General features: G+C 37.4%; 1 protein-coding gene across 5 annotated transcripts; it reads right to left on the reverse strand.

Moving 5' to 3' along the window:
- Nucleotides 1-1,745: 1,745 nt before the first annotated feature.
- On the reverse strand, nucleotides 1,746-19,950 carry LOC147549379 (Peptidase S41 family protein). Of its 5 annotated transcripts, XR_015237032.1 has the most exons (16): nucleotides 19,459-19,950; nucleotides 18,758-18,877; nucleotides 14,113-14,250; nucleotides 13,745-13,849; nucleotides 13,491-13,656; nucleotides 13,109-13,185; nucleotides 10,468-10,512; nucleotides 8,942-9,025; nucleotides 8,514-8,552; nucleotides 8,363-8,425; nucleotides 7,584-7,713; nucleotides 7,452-7,514; nucleotides 2,511-2,526; nucleotides 2,344-2,398; nucleotides 2,078-2,230; nucleotides 1,746-2,010 (listed from the first exon to the last, which is right to left on the reverse strand). XR_015237032.1 is itself a non-coding variant. In XM_086666553.1 (12 exons), the coding sequence occupies exons 1-12, from the start codon at nucleotides 19,867-19,869 to the stop codon at nucleotides 7,459-7,461; spliced, it is 1,434 nt and encodes a 477-aa protein (XP_086522679.1). In that variant the 5' UTR covers nucleotides 19,870-19,950; the 3' UTR covers nucleotides 3,781-7,458. The 5 variants fall into 5 exon arrangements, 1 of the variants encoding a protein (XP_086522679.1); XR_015237031.1 differs by lacking the exons at nucleotides 2,344-2,398; nucleotides 2,511-2,526; XR_015237033.1 differs by lacking the exons at nucleotides 2,344-2,398; nucleotides 2,511-2,526 and having other exon boundaries at nucleotides 8,305-8,425.
- Between the last annotated feature and the right edge of the window lie 5,596 nt (nucleotides 19,951-25,546).

Below are 25,546 nucleotides of genomic sequence, written 5' to 3' on the forward strand. Positions count from 1 at the left end.
CAAATCGGAAATCTCTAGCAAAATCAAATTCTAAAACTAGTAATGTTCTTGGAATCTTCTTGATCTGGCAACGAGGAAGAATCCTTGCCTCTGGAATTTCTGTTTCAATGTTTCTAACTTAAACCCTAAATTTTCATCAGGAGGAAGCTTACCTCTGAAATTTCGACTCTCAATTAAAACAAAGATCAAAACTTTATCACGTAAGATCTAGGTTTCATCAAAAAGACAAGATGCAACTTCGCAACAGATTGATATCTTTCGATAGAGATTGGGAACAGAACAAGAACATAAAGAGGAGATGGGTTGATGAAGTGGGTGGAACGGAGATTCAGTGGAATTTAGGGTTAGGGTTAGAAAAGATGAGGAAAGGTGAAGGATGAAGAGGGGATGTGCCAGGAATTATCCCTTACGCAACTAAGTAAGCGGATGCAGTATGCGTTCCGGGAGTGTCCAATTCCCTTGAATCGTACTACCGGTTGTCCCACCGGGTGGGAGGTTCCGTATCGCCACATGTCCAATCTCATACGTAGTATCTGGATTTGTAATACCGAACCCAAAATATTAGCACGATGGCTCATGGGCTCATTGGAAGCGAACTCATTGTAAGCTAGAGGGTCGGGAAGGAGGGAGCGGGAATCAGAAAGATTCCTTGTAGTTTTAGCTTTTTATAGGTGAGGATCTCCCTTCGACCCCTTGAGCGAAATGCGGCAAAAGGAAGGAAAATCCATGGACCGACCCCCACTTACTCCATAGGGCCCCATCCCTTAAGAACTACGAGATCACCCCGAGAAAACTCCGTAACCATGGGTCACAGACCGACCGTTCCAAGTGTCACCGCTAGTTGAACAACGTCCAGTAGACTCCCTCTTCCGCTCATCCCCTTCGTCAGTAGTTTGATCGGGATACTATCACCTAAGTTCCTACGAGAAAGCCGACTTCACTCATAACGAGCAAGATCAAACTGGACGGGTAAGACGAATCCACAGGGTCCCGGGGCCATGACGAATCAATTGATTTAAATGTAGGCACCGCCATTTCCTTTGTCCTTCCCCCCAATTTCCTCTCAGCCGGTTTCAACTGGTCAAAAGTTCCATCAATCAATATTAAACGAAGCGTATCTACCAGCCAATCACGTACTGGCCTAAGGAGCGCCTCTCTCACACTCTTGGACATCGCAAACGGATCGACATGAGGGTCCAACTACATTGCATTAATAGAATCCATGTTTTATATTTGAAACAGGTTGACCTCCTTGCTGTTCAAACAACTATTCGGAGCTCCTAGAGCTCGTTGCAAGGCTTGTTGGAAAACCCAATGTCGGACTTGAGGGTTAATGAAGTTGCCTTGATCTTCTTTGATTTTCTGTAGAATAAATACTCTCTTTCATATACACCGTAACCTTAGAAACCTTAAATCTTATGGGAGAAAAAGCAGCTCAGTCGTTGGATTCTATAACCCTAAATCTAGCAGTCTAAAGGTGCGGGCTTATCGAGCGGGCTCAGCGAGCCGGACGTCTGGCAAAAGGCCCTGCCCGTGTCCCGACCACTAGAGGCCATCTAAACGGGCCGGGCAAGCCCGAAGCGGGCTTATTTCGGTCACCGAGTCCCAACGGTCCGGGCCGGATCTCGAGTTTCCGGACCGTTTTCCCAGCTTTAGACACAACTTAGAATCTAACTTAGGAAACATAGAGAGGACTATCTTTTTTTTTGTTGAAAGAGAGGACTCTATCTTGGGAAATTATACAATTAGAAAAGAATTAGACTGCTAATATATATGATTAGTATCAAGTTAACAACTAGTACACAGCTAACAAAGCCAATCGGAAGTTCATTGCTACCTTGGGCAACAGTGATCTATGTTGTACTAAATCAGTTCGGTGACTTCAAAGGAAGAGCGCAAGGGATATATTGAACAGAGTAAATAAAATCTGGGGCAAACATATATTACAGAAAATCCAAATTTGAATCTCCAGTTGTTCCTTATGAAGTATTTGGACTTCAATACCTAAACCTGAAAGAAAACCGTTGAATTAAATATTGTATACAAAACACAGATTGATAAACTACAATAGGATTACCTTTTGATGTCAAGATGCTATACTTGAGAAAATGATCTTGCAGTTTTGGTTCATGCAAATAGTCTAATACCAACAGAAATCAAAAGAAGTTGCAGCTTAAGGCCTAAGACTTAAATCACACTAGCAAATCGAATTCTCGAGCACAAGTGTCTCCTGCATTAAATAAAGACATGTAAGAACGGAACTCTAGTAAGACAATCTATTTGTTTATCAATACTCAAAAACTTCGGTACATTTCAGTGTCATACACAGATTAAAAAAGTGACCAGATGTTTTCTCAGTATCAAGACGATGTAGAAAACCAAAAATTGTAGCCTTAAACTCAAAATTCGATTCCTACAAAAAAGATATACAGTACTTCGATTCTGTTCCGCAAAATTACGATTTACAACCCCATGATAGCAAAAGAGAATGATCAACCTCAATGCCTTACACTCAAAATTTGATTCCTATAAAAAAGATATACACTACTTCGATTCTGTTCCGCAAAATTACGATTTACAACCCCACGATTGCAAAAGAGAATGATCAACCTCAATGCCATTCCGATTTGTTTTCCTCTTTCTTCATCTAAAAAGCTAGTGAATCTTAAAAGAAGTCAGGCTCCATCCAATTTGGTAATGTGGCGAGATGAAAAAATCTATCTCTAATCACTGTTTTTTTTTTTAACTTTAAACGAATCTTTATTGAAAAAGAATAAACGAAACAAGACTAGGAGACTATGTTATAGTATCATAGCTTTCCAACGGTTTAAAGTATCATTGTACGATTTAGATTTGGCCCATCCCGTTTTTCTATTCCAGTGAAATAATAAGCCTTTAATGTCTTCTGCCCCTAGGATACTATAGGGATTTGTGCCATATAATATTTATACATTTCTCTCCTTCCATAAGCACCAAATTACAGCCAGAAGGATTATGTTCTAGATCTTCTTCTTGCCCTTGGGGATTTTCAAACCACCCCATTGATGGATGGTTTGGTCTACTGACTCCGGTATACACCATTGAGATTTAGCCGTTTGGATGAAAGTCCCAGAGGGTAGTGGCTATTTTGCAGTGTAGAAACAGATGGTTTACTGATTCTTTCTTTTCTTTGCACACAACACATCTACTTGCCATGTGAAACCCCAGAGGGTAGCCGATTTGGTAATGTGGCTAGAGGCACGTTCCCATACCATGAAGCTCACCCTTGTAGGAATCTATCTTTAAGACTTATGTGTGTGTGTGGTACCATTTTTCGTGTCAGACTTAAATGGATCTTCCATCTCCAAGCCTTTATTTTGTTAATCTATTGAAGCGTTACATTCTGTTTTGGACCCCTCGTCACAACCCGCATCAATAAGGCCTGGACTAGCGGCTTGGATTGCCATATTATAATTGACTGGTCTCCACTGCTTAGGTTTGTCTGTAAGTTGCTGAAGAAATTAAGCGCCGCATTCTTAATGTCTGGTTCCTCAAACAGGGATGTTGTTCCGTTCTCCATAATCATGCTCACCCGGTTAGATCTCGCTCTACATCTGATGATGTGATGAAAATATATGAAGTTCCTGTCTCCAGCCTCGAGCCATTGCACCCTTGACTTCTGGCACAGGCTCATCTCTTCCAGGTTCAGCATCTTATGCAACTCTATTATCTTTTCTTTTCTAGACACAAAATCCTCCTGAGTTAGAGTACTTGTTTCTTCTTCCTTGTCCAAAGGTATGATTTTGTCTTGTAGTTTCCTCAGTTTATTGTTAAAAGCCGAAATTTCTGTCTCGACCACGGTTTCAGTTTGTCTTTCAAACACTGGGTCGAGCATCCACACCTCCTTCATTCTGAAGGAAGGGAGTTCGGGTTCTTCAATGTTGGTTTCAGTAAGGCGAGTGATCCAAAGTCACTTTGGGCAAAGAGATCAGCTCCACTTCAAGAAAGTAGTCTTTCCATTCTTTGTTCACCAGGTACCTCTCTAAAAGGCACATCACTGGATTTTCCTGGTATATTGGACCAAGAGAAGGCCATGCCATGCTTTGGGAGGTCTAGCAGACCGTTCCTAGTAATCCAGTCTTCGAACCCTCTCATACTCGACGTCAATTTCCTCCCATTCCTTTTCTCATGAAGCGAAATCTCCTCCCAACCACCAAAGGAGGTTCCACTTATAGGCTATTTCCTCCAGTTCCTTCCAAAACTGTACCCTTTTTCTTTGATACAAACAAGGAATGAACTTCCCGAACGTTTCTTAATTTATATTACGTGCACGAAATCACACTTACAACTATTTCCTGCATAGTTTCCACCAGCATGATGGAAATTTTGCCCGAAATTGTTGGAAATTTCGAGATTTCCACCAACATGATGGAAATTTCAACTGACATAAAGGAAATCTAGCAAAAAATCCGGAGAAACTAAAACTAAAAACATATTTATTCTTTCACCTTTTCCATCTTCATTTTCTTCTTCATTTCTCGTAGATATCTCTTGATTTTTATGTTATGCTCTGAATGTTTTTTAAAACTATTTGAATGATTTACCCCCTACTTAACTGCCCAAATCGATTTTAGCTTTGTAACACACCCCTGATATAATTGTGTAATAGATGATACCTTCTTAAGCTTACAAAGCTTGTTAACTATTATCAGTAAAAATGTTATCTTTTGAGTGATATTTTCAAGAAGTTACTCAATTTACTCTTGGACGTAACTGTGTAATTCTTAATACCCCTCAAACTAATAGATTTTGTTAATCCGTTATATATATCATTTTTATGCTTCATTATGGTTTGATAATATTGTTATATACAATTGCATCGTATTTCTATCATTTCCATGGATTTGTAAGATTTCCACACTAACCGAAATATTTCTAAGACACGTTTCTCGGGACTGACCGAAATTTCCACCAAAATTGAAATTTTATTCCTTGGATACAAGGGCCATAAATTCCTATGAAGAGTCAGGTAAAGTTGTCTGCCTTTTTCCTTCACTATCGAACATATAGAATATACACCGGTAAAAACGATTTACTAAAAAAATGAGTTCCAAACACATAGAATACCCTAAATGCCCCCATCGGGGGCAGCTTCCCAACCAATTTTGTATCTTAATTTTTCGTGAACACAAAAAAGAGATGCAAAAGTCCATTCGGAGGCTTCAACTCTTTGTAGAACTTGAGATTTCTTTTCTATTTAACCACCGACGCTAATGCCTCTGTTCCTTTTGTAGTGTTATTGTTAATCCTATCTTCTTCGGTTCCTCTTAATCGCTCTTCTGACCTTTTTCTTCCTCTTTTTTGCTTTGGTTGTTTAGTTTGCTTCTTTGGGCGAGGCAAGATCATTGCTAGGGGTTCCACCATATTCGGCTCCTCTTCCACCTTTTCCTGCTATGTTGCTTGCTTCCGATTGATACCATCCACTACCATAAGGTCAAGCACTTTTTCCTTTCCTTAGCCTTTAGTGAAGCCCAGTTCCTCTCCAGAATCTAAAACTCTTCCTCTCTTGCTTTAGGCTTCTCTTGTCGGGCTATCTCTGGGACCGTCCTAGTCTCTTTCGGCCCCTCGCTATCTGGGTTTAGAACTAATTCTTTTTCCAACGCCCATACAACTCTTGGGTCTGATGTCCTCTTCTTGACTAGCCTTCTTCTATGATATGTTTTTTGCTTGGTCCATTTGTTAATGTTATTGACCAGATTTGTAAATGCTTCCAGCAGATCTTCACTTATCTCAATCTCTGACATTTGAGGCTCTAATGCTAACTTTTCTCTGACCTCAATCTTTCCACAAGCTGAGGTTGATCTTGCACGCTTTTTTCTTTTATCGGATTGCGGGTCAATATCTGGAGAGTTCCTCACCTGTCTTCTCGACTACTATGGGTTAAGGGCATCTTGTCTTGCTACTTTTTTCTGCACTGGGTTGTTGAGACTGCTCTGGTAGCTTCTCTTGTATCAAACTATCCTTTCTTGGTTTCCGAGCTTGAATGTCATCTCCTTCTTCAAATTGAACTTCTGCTTCTTCCATATATTTTTCGAACATTCAGCTTGTTTCTCCACGTCCTGTATGTTTCCTACAATCCTATCGGCATCCTAGCCTTCACATGTTCCGGTGCATCTCCGATGGCCGGCAGTGGTGTCACTTCTGCGATACTACTTCCGTCTCCCCCATTGTTCTTGTTGATTCTTGAAGATGAGGTGCTTGATCTCATTGTTGTTATATTTAAAAGGCAGACCTGGTTTGAGAAATCCATATTTATTAGACCCGACCCTTGGGAAAAAACTAGACTTGAGGAAAATCTTCACCATGCATTGGTGGGGTCGCCGGGTGGCGGTTGAGTGTTCAAACTTCTTTCTGAACGATTATGATCCTTCTTCCAAGCAGTGGGTTGCTGCGTGTTTATCCCAGCCTATTGATTGTGTTGATTTCCAACACCTCCACCGGGCCAAGGTCTTCATGCATCCGCTGTTGGTACGTCCCGGCTACTAGATTGTCGACGATAGAACTCATTCGGGTCCAACCTTCCAACTTCCCGCTGGCAACCATACTGATTTCTTTCTGCTGTTTCCTACCTTGTGAACCGCATCCATGTTCTCCCCGGTCATTAACCACCTTTCCCATAGCCAACGGCTCGAACCTTCCCTTAATCTGCTCATCTTCTTCCCTTCTCTCTTTTGTTCCGGGTCGACGTCATCAGGAAAATGGAACTGGCTAAACTAGTTACTCCATCCGGGTAAAGGTTATCCAGTCTCTGCAATACCGTAACTCTGAGATGATAAAACTTCCTTCTTGGCTTTTGGCCAATTTGGAAACTTTTGTTCACCACCGACACATTCAAGCCATTCATGGTTAAGGACTAAAGATCATGGCCTCTGGTATGCTCAGCGGCTCTATAAACTGAGATAGCTCGGTTATAGCATTGTTTGAGGTCCCTGGAGTCCAGATACCGGCTTCCGCCAAGCCTGTTACACCCTCCCTGTAAGTTCTGCTCAGAAGTGCTACAACTGAGCTAGCTCAACAGTAGCGTTGCTTGAGGTCCCCATAGACACTCCGGTATGGTGTGAGTGGTCGCCAGATATGTAGTCGGATAGATGTTCGCTGGTAAAGTTATTTCAGGAGTTATCAGTGGTAGAGTTCCAATCATTGTTTCTCTTGTCTCTTCACCACAGATTTGGTATTAGCTAATTATGAGTTTGCTGTATTAGCTCAAAATTTCAGAATCACATTTTATTCACATATATTAGGAGCTGCAGCAGGAGAACCTACTACCACACAAACCTATCTAAATAATTCAGCAGGACATGAATTTCAGAAAATCATGGTGATTGTGAACAAAAATATCCGAAGGCAACTTCAGAATTTTAAGTTGTAGACTTGTAAAAGCAATAAGTGGAGCAACAAAATCGAAAGCAAACCTTGCACTTATCCATTTATTTGAAGATGACACTGGGAAAGGTATTCCTTGACGTCAGCCCAGGCTGCAAAAAGAAGGTGATGACAGTTTCAGGCCACTTATTTTACTTCATCAAACAACATTGATTTCTTACCTGGGATATTCTGAAAGTCTGGGTCTACTCCATTTCCATTGATGTCCAATTGCTTCGGTGTTACATACTTCCCGACAGTGACAACAATGCCAGACCCATCACGAAGCTCAAAGACAGATTGAATTAAACCCTGTAATAGTGAAGACCGTTAAGATAGAAGTATAACGAATAAAAATAAATAAACATGGCTTTTTGGTTCATCATCCTAACAACACAGTTGGTTCAACAAATGTCCAACATCTTGAATACAACATTTGCCCCAAAACAGAACAATTTAGAAACCAGCAAATGGGTGCTTTCTTTGTTTTCCACAAATTAGCTGAACTCTTTTAAATATTCTAGTTTAATCATTAATCTCTTGGTACAAGTAAAATTCAAAGACAAATCTAATTTTAGAAGATTCCAATGAGGTCGAATAGTTTAGAAGTTTGACTTAAAGTTGTTAGGAGTCTTATATAATGGACAGGGCAAATGGAGGATATTACTTAAGGATTTCTTACATTTTATATGATAATACGTATGCAAATTGCCAAAGGTACGAATTTGTCTAAAAGGTAAACTATCAATCTTAGGTTAAAGCTTCCCCACTCTACTAGTTGAGCTACTCTGTTCTAGATTAGTAGAGTCTAGTTTTCTGGATTCCGGTTAGAAAGAAAGAGTTTCAGAGATTCCTGAAAAGCATATGAGCAAACCACTAACAACGAAAAAATATGCTACTTGCCGACTTTATAGTGTGAGTAAACCATTGACCGACATTATGTGCGCGCTATTATTCATACTTTGCCATAGGTCCTCTCTCCCACAAGAACAGCTCTGCAGTTATCATGAAGTGCAGTTGCAACCTGAAAAAAGGTTCTGCTTTACTATTACAGTTCACTGATAAAACCAATCTAGCAACTAAAGATAAAATGTTAATGTGATGATACTCACAATCTCGCTTGCACTTGCAGTCTTGTTATTAACTAAGACCTACAATGGAAGTGATAACATTATTACAGCCAAACAAATCCGAGAAATTATATGAAACTCTATTAAGAGAGATGGAATAATATGAAATAACATCTTACCACTTCTGGTACTACATATATTCTAACACACAATCAAACCAGTTTTTCTTTGTTAAGAAAGTTTATAATCGATCAAGTAGATAAATTGCTTTATAAATATGTAAGAACACTAGAAAGTGCAGAAATATTGTAAAACTCTTAAGAGTGGACTTATTCATAAGAATAGATGCATCCTTGATACTTCACTATAGGACATTCTTTTTTACAAATCCACGACCTTGTTTAAATTGATATATTTTCTACTATCCCACGGAGACTTCTACGACCAAAAAAACACAGTACTATCCTTACAATGACTGGTGCCGTAAAGAGAGGTTTAGTTTCTGCAACAATACTTTTTTGGTACTCGGGGTCCCTTCCAGCAGTATAAATAACCTGTATGCATGATCATGTACCCGCTTTAATCTACTAGTTAATAAGAATTGTCAGTAAATATAAATTTGACAAAGCGCAGTTATCTCATTAGTATTATAGTAACAGGTATATCTGATCCTCTTTTTGCAAATATTCGACATTATAATAGGAAATAATAGAAGTCCAATAAACACAATTTTCAGTTCTGGATGGGTACTAATTCATTACCAACTCTACCAAGCAAATTATTGATATCCATTTTGAAATTTAAGGTACATGAGAAGGTTATTCTTGTTTGCTTTCCACGTTTCACTGTTTAGAGAATCACGAAAACATACTTCATTTCTCAACCGCAAAATGCATCTGACCAGACAACCATAAAAGTAGCGATAAGTGATGAACAAATGCTTCTTACTTGTTTGAGCTCTCAAATTTTTACCAATATTGTGTCAAAATTCGTAAGGCAATCGTTTTGTGTTCGATACAAAATCAACCGATGGCGTGAAAGATTTTTGTTTACATGTACGAGGATAATGAACTGTTCCAGAGATTAGTGAAAAGTATTACCCTGTTACAGATATGCGTGCCTGGTAATAACGGTTTCAAATAAATCCAGTCTGCCATGGTTTTGAGCTATGAACCTAAACTTTTAGTATTTGTTTGTTTTTTGGATCCTGACAGTTACTTCTTTACGTACAAAGCTACATAGCTTATGTATATCTGTGTATGTGCACGGTCATGTTAGGAGGTTGGACCATAAAATACGATTATAAAGTAATGTTTTCTGTGCTAATGCAAATAACCTTTGATCCAAAAGTGTATATATATATATATATATATATATATATATATATATATATGTCGTAAGAATCTATGTAAGAATGAATTAACCTAAGAACAGAAGTGTGAGAATAGCCCCACATGGGCAAAGGGTGATCTAGTAACCAATAACATAATGTCCATGTCCTCTCCACTCATTACCAATTGGTTTTGAGTTGGATGACCACATATTTACCACATGCCTCTCTCGAGAGAAAGATAAAAGACATGGGTTAGGCTGAAAAAATGTGACATGTTGAGGGGGCGTGTAAGAATAGTCCCACATGGCGAAGCGTGATCGAATAACCAATAAAATAATGTCTAGGTCCTTCCCACTCATTACCAATTGGGGTTTGTGTTGAATGACCACAAATTCAACAAGAAGATATACGAGCATTACTATATTCCCTGTACTGGCAATTTTCTAGTCATAGTATCGGAGACCTCATAAGTCGTACCGTTCGCGGATGTCGATACACGTACTCTTCCATAGGCATAGACAATTCATAATCTAAAACCCTAAGAGACCAATATGTGTGACTTGAACAACAAGAATCTATATTAGAGAGTCTAGATATCATATTCAAAATCAGAAACTTATCAAGAGGCACATCTGAAAAGTTACTACTATCAGGATTACACACCGGATCCCCTTGATTAAGAAAGAGCTTAGCAACTTCAATCCCAGCCTGAAATGGATAAATTAGATGTATGAGAGTAAGGAATTTACGATAGTGAACCAGAACAAATTCATATTAAGCTCTATGAGAGATTGTCACAGTATAACAATTAACAGGAATATAGATCTATGGCCACAGACCCACTTGCCAAGCTATAAACAGGTAGGAGAAAAGGAACGTGGAACTAAGATATCTCATGACAATAACTAAGAAATCAAAGTAATTAAATCATTCACTGAAATTACAGAGATAAAAATGAGTGGCACTGTTATGCTGATGCAAAGACATACTACTGAGCTTGCAAATTGACCTCATCACGTCAATGAGACACCTATTCAAGCATAACAATAGCATCTCAAACTTGACAAGAACCCATTGGCAGAACATAAAAAAAAAACTTCATGGCACTACTGGTTCCTATAATCCTGTTTCATGCTTCATAAATTTGCCAATATAAATTAAAATCTATCTCATATTCTCATGACTACTGCGATACATCACTTTGATTAGCTCCCTTTTAATAAAACTTGTTATATCAATGGAGCAGGAACGTTGGGTGGGCCAAGTATAAATCTTGTATCTAAGTAAGATGAGATAATGATGTAACACGTCCTAATATCTCATTGGAATCTTTCCTCATTGTACTATACCATAATTCTATTATTAATTCAAAAATTTTTTAAAAAAAAAACACATCCACAGGGACTAGTAACCCAACTGGGTCATTTGTAACTATGAGGAAACAGTCTCATGGTATAACCAAATAAAATGATGGCCATCAAATCTAACCAATGGCCAACGAATGGTGTAGTTTGCCATGATCGAGTTCAAGTAAACGAGTCGTCAGTACCATTTGTTCTGTTTGCTTATAGTCCTTCTGGTTCATTAATATATTTATATAATTAATTAGTAGAAGAGTACTAGCATGCAACATTTAGTGAGTCCTAAAGTCAATCAATGAGGTACATTAGTACGCCATTAGTTGTCCCTAATTGACAATAATTAGTTGTTAATTTTGATGAAACTCATTTAATTAATTATATTTTCAGGAAAATCCAAGAATATATCGAAGGTAATAACTACATGATGATTGGTGTGTAATTGGTGCTTGTAAATCGTAATGATTTAATTGGGTCAATTGGTAATTAAGATATGGTGTGTTTCACAAAAAGACGATTTGTAGGGGACTAATATAAAGATGGCAATTTCACTTGGGAAGAACCGACTATTTACAAGTATTAAGGGGCAAATCACATACAGTTAAACACATGTCCACATACCAACTTTGGGAGAAATTTTAGAGGGAAACATAAGAGATAAACTCGTTTTTTTTGGGTGTGAAGCTTTGGGAGAATACAGAGACAAGTTGTGGAAAAAGAAGAGGAAGTGTACAAGAACTACAGACTTCATCGATCTAATCCGATTTTATCTTTTTCTCTCTTCTCTCTTCTTTCTTCTCTCTTCTCTCTTCCTTTACTGGTTGATCATTAATTAAATCATGTATTTAATTATCATAGCTTTCTAACTCTTCCACCAGGGTAGAGAATGAACCCCTAACATGAATATTTGAGTTGCAATATCGTATTTGCTTTGTTATCTCTTTTAATGTGCTTTAATGTTTCAAATTAATCGTACAATGGTTAACCTAAGAAACTAACAACTTAGGATTCAAATTCCAAGTGAAGTGGGTTATGAGATATGTTGAAGGTTCTTTATTGTTTCATCTTCCGAAAATTGCGGATTGATTTCCACTAATTTTCGAGTTATCAAGGGATAATAATTTGAAATTGATACTAGATTCAAATATGATTGTTAGTGGTAAATTTCAATATCTTAGATTTGCAAAATTATAGTTTATCCTACATTTTTATTTTGTTTTCTAAGTTTTAATTCTTTTTAGTCTTCAAATATTTTCTCAAATTCAATTATTTTCTTTAGTTTAATAGTTTATTTCAGATTTAGATTTACTTCCGATCAAATCCTCCTGGATTGACCTTGAAATACGTGTCATATTTCACATACGGTTTGTATCCTTGCAACTTTTAATATTTGTTGGTTAGCCAATTATTTAGGTCGACCATATTCACATAATTAATTCCTAGACCCCTAATTAGGCCAGAATCTTGGTTGAACCCTACAGAGGTAATTTGGTTTGAGGTCAGAACCATCGCCTATACCACATACTTGGTCTTTCTAAGTCATTGCAAAGACAAAGAATAATCATGGTTGCCTACTATAATGTTTATTTACATTACTTTAGGATTTCATGTGCATATTTAGCTTAATTGATTGGTTTTGGTTTTTTACTTTCACTTTGCTTCATTATAAGTGACAAAATAGCACTTCTAGAAGAATCTAAAGAAAATATAATTGTGAAAACTTAGATTCCGAATGGACCTGCACTAGTCTAGCAAGAGTTCATGTGCACAGTTAGCTTAAATGATTTGATGTGCATCGTTAGCTTAAATGATTTGATGTGCATCGTTAGCTTAAATGATTGGTTTTGGTTTTTAGTTCCACTTTGCTTCGTCATAAGTGACAAAATAGCACTTTTAAGAGAATCAAAAGAAAATATAATTGTGAAAAAATTAGATACCATACGGACCTGCACTAGTCCACCAAGATTGTCTCGAAGATCCAGAACAAAATATGAAGCACCAGAGTCCTGAAGACGCTTCATTGCTGCAAATATCAGAGTTTTCTTAGTTTTGTAAAAGAAAAAAACCGGTCACTGTGCAGAAAGGAGAGGAAAACCGACTTGGCTGTAGAATCAGTTGCAGATCTTCGTGGGATCGACCCGTACTTGCCTAGGTCTACACTACATATGCGCTTGCAGTTATTTTATTTTTTATTTTTTGAAAATGAATGAATTATATAGTAATGAAAACAGATCACCCTCCTTTGTAACAATAGGCTATAGCACATTAAGGATAGTACACTGTGATGACACGCCGATAGATAGTTAATGGGAAGTTCGTAGCATGTACCAGTGATCAAATCTTTGGTTGCTAAAGCATTAAATTCTTTGATGCGTATATATCCGACGGAAGGTGCAGTCCCTTTTTGTTCTAAACGATAAAACACTGGAGTTCGGGCAACAAGTCGCCTTTGGACTTCCATGGATTGTACAGGCCCGCAATTGCCATGCTTAACCTACATGAATTATACTGAGGAAAACATTTTAACAAGTAGTATGTAAGTGCAGCATATGTTATAACTTTGTATAGTTTATAAATCATACCTCTATAGTGACAAATGTTTCATTTGGACCTTGTAATAAGGATGAAACTTCAACAGCGGACTTTCCTCTCACATCCACTCCATTAACAGATATGACTTCGTCCCCCTATCAAACAAGCAATCAAATGCAAGTAAAAAGAAAAGTAAATCCTACTAAAAGGGTATGGACTACCGAACATGCAAGTTAGGTGTGACTATATGCAATATGATGAAAATGCAATAGGATTAGATAATTTGTAAAAGGCGTGTTTATTTTGCTTGATTCACCAAATACAGAATCCCGGAAAGTATGAATTGAAACTAAGAATGGAACTAGAGGGTGATGAGCATTTCATATCTTGAGGATGCAGTATGGGACATCATATTTACCTGTCTTACACCAGCATCATGTGCTGGGCTGTCCAATATAAGCCCTAGCACTTTCAGTTTGATGTTCCCATTATCATCTGGAATTTCCCGGAGGTTTATCCCAATCCCAGTCATATCATATCGAGCCATCTTCGCAAACTATTTTCAAACATGAAAGATACAATAAGGTACAATATGATGCAAGAAAATCATATATGTATGTTATGTAAAGCGCATATTGATGTATAGTATCATATGACTATAAAGAAAGTATTCTTGAAGAATCAAACATATGTGTCATCATAAGAAGGTCTGATACATTTTTATAACAAATCTCAGTAAGAAAAAATAAGTGAAATAGGAAGCAAGAACATACTAACTTCACATGAGGAAGAGTTATCAGTAGAACCACAAAAGACTGTGCAAAGATTTATAGAGGGAAAAAGACGTCTAGTGTAACTGTAGTACTATACAAGCATTTCTGTAATACTGGTGATGTAGCAGCACAACATATGGATGAGAAAACATAGTTTATTTTAGTGAATAAATATATAGAACATTTTATGAACACTAGGAATTGAAGTACAAATACAATATATATGGCCCATTCGTACTTCATACCACTCAAGGATTTCAAAAAGCATAAACTTAGCATTAAAAGAAAAATTTAACAACATGACTTCTTCGGCTAATATGCTGCAACTTATGCACAGAAAAAAAAATCCAAGGTAATCAATTATTTTCCTTGGAAAAAGATCATCACAAAAGCATCTACTGAACTGTTGGTTTGCGATTCAAAATATTTTTTCCTCTTTCATGTACTGTTTAAATGCTTAGCAAGACAAAATGAGGTTTGAAGATGGATCTAGGGTTTTTTATGTTAAATAATTCAAATTGCCCCTACACTAACTGTTTTAATGCTGTTTACCACTAATCTAACTGTTTTAGGAGTTAGGACAATTACGGTTAAATAATTCAATTTAGCCTCCTGACCAAACTGTTATATTTCTATTTATTCTTTAAGGACGTCACACGTAAAGGCAAATCATATCGGTAAAATTTCCACACAGACCAAAACGTTTCCACGATATGTTTGTACTTTTGGACCGACCCAAAATTCCACCGAAACTTGAGAAGACACGTAGCTTAGAATGACATTCATCGTCCTAATCCCAAAGAAGACCAATACTGAATCAAAGAACTCCTAACCCATCAGTCTAGTGTAAACCCCTACAAAATATTAACAAGGATCTTTCTGGATATATTGGCAAAAACCCTTGATCAAATTATTTTTGCATTTCAAAGGGATCGCATGGGCAGAAGACAAATCTTTCATATTGTCCTCATAGCCAATCAATTAATCATTCCAGAATCAAAGAAGATCCTAAAAGTAAACGCTTATGATATTGGATCTTGTGGTTAAGACAGGCATTTTATATAAATGGATGAGCTGGGTTTATTGTTGCATAAGCTCGACTTCTTTTGCGTTGGGCTCCCACAACTACTTCCGACTGAAGGGGCTTAAGGCACGGTGACCCCATATCCTCGATGTTGTTCCTTATGGTCTCTACTCTCTAAGGTACTGAATTATTGACTTATGGTATGTGCAAAGGTGAAGAAATTAAGGTCGCCAAGAGGATTTAGGGCAACACGCAATGGGTTGTCGAGGACTCATCTCCACTTCGCAGATGATACCTTCTTCTTCATGGAAGATATGGCATATCAAATCGAGAAATTGAAACACATCTTGAATTGGTTCAAAATAGCATTTGATAAGAAATCAGTAATATCTGTTTGGAAGGCCACTAACCTGAACTATTTGGCTAAGGCTTCTCTACGTTTGTTGTTCATGTTGGAGTGTTGAGGACAATCAAAGCCAAAATGATGAACTTCCTGGGACGAGAATGAATACACAAAGATAGTTCATTGGGTGGCATTGGAGTCTACATCTTAAGACTTGGAGCAAGGCTGTTACGAGTTAAAAACCTTACGGTGATGAAAGATGCACTTATATCTGAATGACTATGGACATTCGGCATAGAGAAGCATGCGCTATGGAGAACTATCACTGAAGACAAATACGGAGTTCAGAGGGATGGTATGGAAACTGGCAAGGTAAAATAGCCTTACGGTTTTTGTGCTTGGAGAGGAATATCAAGCAGGAAAAGAAAGCTAGAAACCATATTGAAGTGGAAGGTTGGTAATGGAACATCCATTAACTTCTGGGAAAACCTCGGGCTCAGACGAGACCCTAAGAGCAAATTTTCGGGATATATTTTCTCTCTCAATTAAGAAAATAGGACCAATTAGCAGCTTCATACAAATAGAGATACCATCGGGGAGGCACTTGAATGACAACAAGATTCCACAACTTTTGGACCTCTTGGATTTACTTGAGAGGGCAAAGACTGAAGTACTGGAGGAGGACAACATGATTTGTGTCCATAATGAGGAGGAAGGACTTACAGTGAGACACAGGTACAAACATATTAAAACTGATGCAATGGAAGGTCAGACTTTCCCAGACAAACTTATTTGAGAAAGTCATCCCAACTACAGAGTCAATAGATGTGATTATGCAGAGAGGTAGAAGACAATACAACGCAATTACTCATTAATTACCAGTTTGCTTCTGCGATCTGGAATTTCTTTACATTTTTACAGATCCCATGGGTGTCTCCTGGTGTATGCCAAAAGAAGTGAACATTGCTTAAGCCAATGGGAGGTACTCCCTTTACCAAAACTCATTTCAGTGGCCATATTCTGAAATTTATGGAAGGAAATGAATGAGGGAATAGCTAAAGAGAAAAACATATCTGTAGAAGATGCAATTATCTCAATTGAAGGAATGCTCTGTCACTCTGGGAGAATACAAAGGAAGAAGATCCATGTTTTTTTCTCAGACTTTATATTCAATTGGGAGGCAGTAGTTAATAAATGTAATCTTGTTTTGTAAGTTCTATTCCCTTTCAAGGGCGGAAATTGTCTGTATTTTATTATTTATTAATATAAAATCTACTTTTTCAGAAAGAAAAATTACAGAAACGTTCAATCAATTACAGTCTAGAGGTGAGAATAAATAGACGAGTTCCGGGAAATTCAAAAGAGAGGAATAAAATTGTTTTTTGTTGAATACTAGATCTTCGATTTTAAATCCTTTTCATGGGGTTAGCAAAATTCTATTAATTTTGTCAAGAAGTAGAATATATAACTTATAGTGTTTCTTGTGAAAGCCTTATACATTATTAAACGAGTGTCTAACAAAATGTCAATAATATTAATTTTTACATGATAAAATTATAGTTAGAAGCGAAGGTATATTTCCTATGCTTATTTTATTATTTGATAACATTCTAATAATAGTTTTCATCATTCGATGAACTTACCTGAATTTGTGATTCACAGAAAGCAAAGTTCAATACATTGTATGCATGTTTCAGAGATTTTTTATGAAAACTATATGTTAAGAAATTTCCAGTGTAGATGATCAGGCAAAAGCCGGCCCTTTCAACAATAGCTTTTTATTTTTCATATAATCTTCATCGTTCTTGGCATACTTGGTTTTTGTGTAAATTAGTGTGGGGAGCTATATAATTCCCAACCATATCTATGAGGTACTCATATTTCGGTAAGATGAGAAAATAGATATTTGGTGAAAATAGTGAGCTTATTCCCGCATCGATTGCATGTGAGTTATTAGGAAAGTTCGTGATAGAGCTATTTCTATTCGAAAGCAATTTGATTTTGATAAAATTGAGTTAGCAGTATTCTACCTTCTTTATTTCTAGACCCAGGCCAAAGAAGTGGAGCCTTATGGTATTTTAGAGGGTTTTTACTATTAATTGGACGACTATGGTTGGAAAGTTGTAAAACTTGGCAGCTTTTTGTTTTGTTTCTCTTAGCATCATACTGGTGAAGTGGTGAACAAAGAGCTAGTGATATAAGTTTTGACAATGTATCAACAATATTTTGCTTCAATTGTGTACGACTGTAATGTATATGCTAGGGTAAAATTGTAACATGACCTAACTTCCGTTCCCCTTTATGCTAAAACTAGACACTGAGAAAGTAACTTCTGATGAATTATATTACTACTTTTGGTCGAAATAAGCATTAAAACAAGTAAATGTGATTCGTGCTACAATCAAATTCTGCATCAATGAAGGATAAGAGGGTTCGAAAGGAAATATACTCTCATGTGTTTTGTGGTTTGTTGCTGGTCAGGAAAAGTCACTTAGACCTAAAACCATGTTTTGTAATGTGAGACAAAAGTTTCAGGTTGAAGGAATTTATACCTCAATTGCTCATGGGAAGAGCTTCTAGATCATGGACCTAGCCACCTGGGTTACCACTCGAGACCTTATCTTACATAGAGCCTAGGCCTTTTGGTGTGTTTGGCACCTGTGATTAAGGGCAAGCAGTGGCAAGGAAATCCTTGTACCATGTGGAACTACGCTTTGGGGTTTTGGTAGTGCCTCAATCAAGGTTAATATGGCTGGTAGTTTTTTTAAAAAGGCAAGAACAATATGAAACCCCGAAGGCAGCTCCCTAAGCAAGGTGTACAACACCTCCATAGTTCATAACGTTATTGACATGTCTTATAGATACTTTGTGCATATACACTTCATAGTTCATAAGTATATCAGACTGTTGGAGAAATATCTACCTCTGGGGGAGAAAGAAACCGCGTATAAGGGTCATCCAAACTAGCTAACATTTTTCGGATAATATCATGAGCTTGAGATCTTGTCCGAATTGATCTACCAGTAATATTTTCCTTCTTTTGCTGGAAAGTGGAAACAACATCAATTTAACTAAAAAAGCGTCAGTTACTATCGATGAAAATAAATCGTACCAATAGAATTTTGTACTCCAAAGTATAACCAATTTGTTCTTCAACAATACCCAATTTGTAAGTCAAGATATAACTATAACCATTCCCATAAATGCCCCAGAGATCACTTAATAACAAGAACTTTATAATAAGGTGAATACTTTTGGACTTCCAACCGAAAATCTAAGTATTTCTTTTTCATGTTTTATGGCTAAAAAGAAGCAAACTACTATATGGTTAAGCATTCTGCATTGGCAGGTAAAGGAATCAAAGAACCTATTACTGCTATTATCTTCCGAAATAATATTTTCATTTAAGCTCGGCAACTGTTAAGTTTGTGGTCATCCAACTCAAAAACGATAGGCAATGAGTGGAGAGGACTTAGACATTACATTCTTGATTGCTAGATTGCCCTTCTCCCATGTGGGACTATTTTCAAACCAACATCCTCTAATAACAAAATACTTGTATCAAAAACAACAATACAATATGAAAATGAAATGTGAGGTTGTTAGTTCAGTATGAGTGATTACCATCCATTGATCTGGAGAAAAACGATGACGATCACTAGAATCAAGGAAGCTCTCATTAACAATCTCCCAAGCTTCTTCAACAATTTCTTCATTACTGACTAATTCAGGAGCAGTTTCTAGTTTTTGCTCTTCTTGAAGTTGTTCTTCTCTACAAATTTCAGTTGAAGGAGGTGAAGAGACAAGAAGTTCAGCAATTGAAGGAGGAGATGAAATGAGAAGATTGAAAGAAAAAGTTCCAGTTAGGGCATGAAGGAATAGTTTCTGGTGCCATTTTGTGGTTTTATTGGTATAGTAAGAGAAGCAGATGAGATTTGATTTTGGTTTTTGATTCTTCTGTTGTGGTTTGAGTGATGGTGGGTTTGATGATCCTATTGTGGCCATGAGTGAACAATGGTTATATAGAAACCTCATCTTCTATCTCTCTATGGGCGGAGGTGAGTAATTACTTATAATGAAGAGAATATACGTAGGAGTGAGACTCTGGTGGGTCATGTAAGCATGGTGGGAATTCTAGGTCATAGGTAACTTTTAAAGGCCACCGTGGTGAGAGGGAATAAAGAAAAATTTATGAGGCATAAACACTTAGTCAATCACGATTGACTTAAGAGATGTATTTATTGTTTAACTCAAAAATTCAATTGATTGAAATTTTCTCCCTAATTTTCATCTTCTATCACATTCACCATCACAGAAAAAAAAAACTTTTGGTTTCTCTCTACCACACTCTCTACTGGTCATTCTCTCTCTTTAAAACTTAACATACTTTCTCAACTAGAAGAATCAAACTCGTCATACCTAATTTTGAAACTCATCTTCTCAAGTATGATGGAGAGCAACGAAGCACCAACTTCATATCTTCTTACTTTTAGACATTTTCTGATAATCTACTGCTTCGGATAAAAACTTCGTTGCTTTCAAATGATCCTCGAAATGCCTAGAATAAGGATGTCCTTTTAGAACTAATCTTCAGTACTTTTGCCAATTCGACTTCTCCATGAAAAGACTGGATTTGAAAAGAACCCATTTTGTTTCAGTGGGTTTGATTTCAATTAACTTAACGACTATTGAGATTGCTTCTTCGATTTTTCCTAATTCGATTTTAAGTTCCATAACTGCTTTGAGGGATTTGACATAGTCGGTGGGGGAACTCAAATACTCATCCACGGTTTCTTTCTCTTCTTCATCAGTAGAAGATAAAGATTCTTCTTTTGGGCGTTGTTCTTGAGTTGATTGAGGAATAGGAGAAGCGGATGAAAAAGAGGGTAGTATCAGCTATGGTTAAAGAGGTGGTTTTGAGGAAAGATGAAAGTGGGGTTAGGGTTTCTTGTAGTGGTGGTGGTGGTTATTTTTATTAGGGTTTTGTGATGGTTAATAAAATGATGCTCTGATAAGAGTGAGTTTGAAAAATGATTGAAAGGAGATAGTGGCGATGAAAATAAGTTTTGAAAATAGAGAAAGATTAATTTGGGAAGGTTGAAAGAGAAATAGAGAAACAATGACTGAGAGAGATCATGAGAGAGAGAGCTGAGCAACAGAGAATGGCACGAAAGAAAGAAAGACGAGCATAAGAGAGAGGAAAAAGAACAGTGGTGGTGGGAAATGGCGGCGGTGGTGAAGTTGATGGGAAGATGAAGTTTAGAGGCAAAGCTCAATCAAGCGAATTTTTGGACTAAACATAAATGTTGTCTTCTCAGTCAATCTTCATTAAGCTAAGTCTTTATGCCTTAAAGATTTTTCTTTATTCCCCAAAAGTCGCGGCCTTTTTAAACTCTTAATGTTCAAAATATGTCCAAATCCGTCAAATTTTTCAGATTTATCTGGCACGGGGCAGTTAGAATTCAAATTTTAACTATATTTAGAGAGGTCATTTTTACGATGTAGTAAAGAGAGGACACTTCTAGATGTTGTATCTTAAATATATATTAGATTTCTGTCGCGTCCGTAGGGGATGCCGTTTTTACGATCTAGTCAAGAGATGACACCTCCAGATGTTGTATCTGAAATATATACTAAGTTTTCACCGCGTCCGTAGGAGATGTCGTATTTACGATCTAGTCAAAAGAGGGCATATCCAAATTTCTCTTGGCTTACGCCGGTAGATCACATTTAGTTCTAATGCACATTTAAATCCAAATCTATAAAAAGATACATTTGTAAATGGAAAAACGAAGAAAGTAAACATCTTTCGATATACATAATCTTCTCAAATCTAGGTTATTAATGAGATTCACCCAATTACTTTAAAAAGAATAAAGAAAAATTTGGTCAAAACTCCCTATAAAGTTTTTGTTTTGGTGAAAAGGATCAGTCAATTTTTAAGTCTGCAGCTTATTAGGTACTTTTCTTAATTTGTAAAAGCTTTGCAACACCTTGCGACAACTTTGCAACATCTTGCGACAACTTTGCAACACCTTGCGACAACTTTGCGATAACTTTGCAACAGGTTTGCAACACCTTGCACGACTTTGCAACACCCTACAACAACTTTATAAAAATATTGGGTTTCTAACCAAATAAAATACAAATCTTTGGGGTTTAAAAAAAAATACAAATTTTAGGTTTTTAACAAAAAAATAATAGGGTTATTTCCCAAATGTCCCCCAACTTTGTGACCAGCTTCCTGCATGGCCCCCTACTTTAGCAAAAAATACCCATATGGCTCCTTTTTTTCGTTATCTTTAACTTTCCGTTACTCTCTCTCCTCCATCTCATTTTCTCTCTCTGCCACATCATCATCTTCTCCGCCAGGGGTCGCCGGTCGGCCAAATTTCCGGCCGGCAACCTTCAAAATATTTTTTTTATTCTCTCTCTCTCTAATTTTTTTTTTAACTCTCTCTCTCTACAGATCTAGAGAGACCAGACCCAATGGAGGTCTGTGAACAGACCTTTAATGGGTCTGCTCTCTCTAGATCTGTAGAGAGAGAGAGTTTAAAAAAAAATATATTAGAGCGAGAAAATAAAAAATAAAAATTTGAAGGTCGCCGGCTAAAAATTTTGCAGGTCGGCGACCTCTGCCAGAGAAGATGATGATGTGGCGAGCTCAAATGATGTGGCAGAGGGAGAAAATGAGATGGAGGACAAAGAGTAACAGAAAGTTAAAGATAACGAAAAAGGGGGTCATATGGGTATTTTTGCTAAAGTAGGGGCCAGGGAGGAAGCTGGTCACAAAGTTGGTGGCCATTTGGGAAATAACCCAAAATAATATAACTTGTCTTTTTTACTTTAAAAAGTTTAAAATTGGGTCTTCAGACCAATTTCCTGATAAATAAACTGAATGAGTAATAAAGAAGATGCCACAGTATAAAATTAAAAGATTGAAGAGAGATTTGGAAAAGAAAATAAATAGATTAAGGGAGAAGAAATAAGGTTGTCCCTAGCTAAAACTGAATTATGTGAATAGAAATAAGGAAACAAATATTAACCAACTAATGTAAATTGACAATATCCCTATAACCATAAGATAATAGTGGAGAGAGCGTGAGACGAATGTAAATCGTGATAGAGAAAGTAGGGACAAAAGATACATCCGGTAGTAGTTACATATTCTAAGGACATCCTAAAGCAATTTTGGTGTTTAAAAAAGAAATGAACTATTGACACTACTGCTCTTATATTTAAATCGATTACATTAAGAGGATTTTATATCAGTAGTTGGATGTGATCTATATCAAACTCTCAACAAAATCAGACAAGCAGACTTATCCTTTGGATAACCAATTGAGTAGTTTGATTACATTAAGAGGATTTTATATCAGCAGTTCGATGTGATCTTTATCAAACTCCCAACAAAATCAGACGGTCAGACTTATCTTTTGGATAACCGACTCAGTAGTTTTATTAAAATAGATATATATTAACAAAAACATAATATTAATGTACATATGCTCTTATTTCTTTAAGAAGGAGATGTATGTTAGAAGCGACTCGAATATGGATTGGTATCGAACCTGGTTAAACCTACCGAAGCTTGGACCCATTAGCGGAGCTGATTACTGAGACAGAGCTGGTATGCGAAGCAGTGCTCTGAGGCAAAGCTGGAGTCCGAGATAGAGCGGGAATGCGAAGATAGGCTTATGTCGTTGATTGGTGTTTATTCGTGTATAATGTCGGTTGTAGAGAGAGAGTCGGTGAGGCGGTGGGGTTAGGGTTAGGGTTTAGTGGCTATATAAACTAAACCCTAAGGAGATATCAGTAAGACACAATCTCACGAATCTCTTGTGTAAACTTGTTTGCTTATCATAGTGAAAATCATCGCGTCGTTGTCGCCGTGGAGTAGGTCTCACAAACCGAACCACGTAAATCTCTGCGTTCTGTTCTTGATTGTTCTTTACTATTCCTATTGCTTGTCTTGGATTACTCGTATTGTTCACATTAACCCCGATTGTTATAACAAACTGGTATCAGAGCTGAGGTTTTGAGGTTTCTGTGATGGCGAAATACGAGATAGAGAAGTTCGATGGAAGTAACAATTTTAATCTTTAGAAGGTTAAGATGCGAGCAGTATTAGTTCAACAGGGTCTGCTGAAGACGTTGAATGGGAAGGCTGCACTCGCTGAATCACTTTCAGAAGCAGAGAAGGAAGATCTCATGGAGAGAGCTCATGGTCAGATTCTACTCTGTTTGAGCAATGAAGTCTTGCGGGAAGTAGCGACGGAAACTATTGCCGATGGGCTATGGAGTAAGATGGAGACAAGGTATATGACGAAATCTCTAACTAGTCGTTCGTATCTAAAGAAGAAATTATTTAGTTTACAGATGTTAGAAGGGGAATCGTTGAAAGACCATATGGATGAACTCAACCGAGTATTCTTAGATTTGGCAAATATAGATGTCAAATTCGAAGAAGAAGATAAGGCAGTACTATTGCTTGCATCCTGCCACCATCATATGAAAGCTTTGTTGATTCTTTTATGTCTGGAAAAACAACTACAACCTTTGAGGATGTTAAAGCAGCATTGAACTCGAAGGAGTTGAGACGGAGGTCAATGGAAGAAAGCAATTCAGGTGATGGTTTGGTGGTAAGAGGAAGGTCGCAACATGTGATCGATGGGAAGGGTCGTTCACGGTCTAAATCGAAACTTGTAAGAAGGAGGGGCAATTCAAAAGGAATTGTCCCGAGCTTAGGAAGAAGCCAGCAGAGGCAGCAGTCATCGAAGAAGATGATGGTAGTGTCTTGGCAATCATTGAAGAATGTGATGAAGCTATGGTTCTGGCGATCAATGCCTACTTCGCTGAAGATAGGTGGATTTTGGATACTGGTTGTACATTCCATGTATGCCCTCATAAGGAATGGTTTTCCAGTTACACAGTCATTAATGGCGGTAAGGTGTTAATGGGAAACGACGCTCCTTGTAAGGTGGTTGAAATTGGTACTATTCAGATCAAGATGCACGATGGTGTTGTGAGGACTGTAACATACATCAGACATGTTCCAGATTTGAAGAGGAATTTAATCTCTTTGGGAACTCTGGATGATAATGGTTGCAAATATGTTGGTGAAGGTGGTGTTCTTCAGGTTTCTAAGGGGAGTCTTACAGTTATGAAGGGGTTGAAAAATAATGGTCTATATGTGCTACAGGGTAACACAGTTACTGGATCTGTAGCGGTCATCATCAGACAAGGAATTTGAGACTACCAAGCTATGGCATATGCGGTTAGGGCATATGAGTGAAAGGGGGATGGCTATACTGAGCAAGCAAGGTTTACTCTGTGGGCAGAAGGTTGGAAAACTGGAATTCTGTGAACATTGTGTCTTCGGGAAGCAATGTCGGGTAAAGTTCAGTACGGCGGTTCATAATACCAAAGGAACTTTGTATTACATCTATTCAGATCTTTGGGGTCCCTCTCGGGTTAGCTCATATAGTGGGGGTAGATACATGTTAACCTTGATAGATGATTTTTCTAGGAAAGTATGGGTCTACATACTGAAACGCAAAGATGAGGCATTCGTCAAGTTCAAGCAGTGGAAGACCTTGATCGAGAAGCAGACTGGAAAATCGATCAAACGCTTGAGGACTGACAATGGCATGGAATTTTACGGAAACGAGTTTAATAGGTTCTGTGTAGACGAAGGGATAGTGAGACACCA

The sequence above is a fragment of the Eschscholzia californica genome, unplaced genomic scaffold (assembly GCF_041429995.1).
Source record: "Eschscholzia californica isolate CP2 unplaced genomic scaffold, dmEscCali1.0.p SCAF_3, whole genome shotgun sequence".
Classification (NCBI taxonomy): Eukaryota; Viridiplantae; Streptophyta; class Magnoliopsida; order Ranunculales; family Papaveraceae; genus Eschscholzia; species Eschscholzia californica.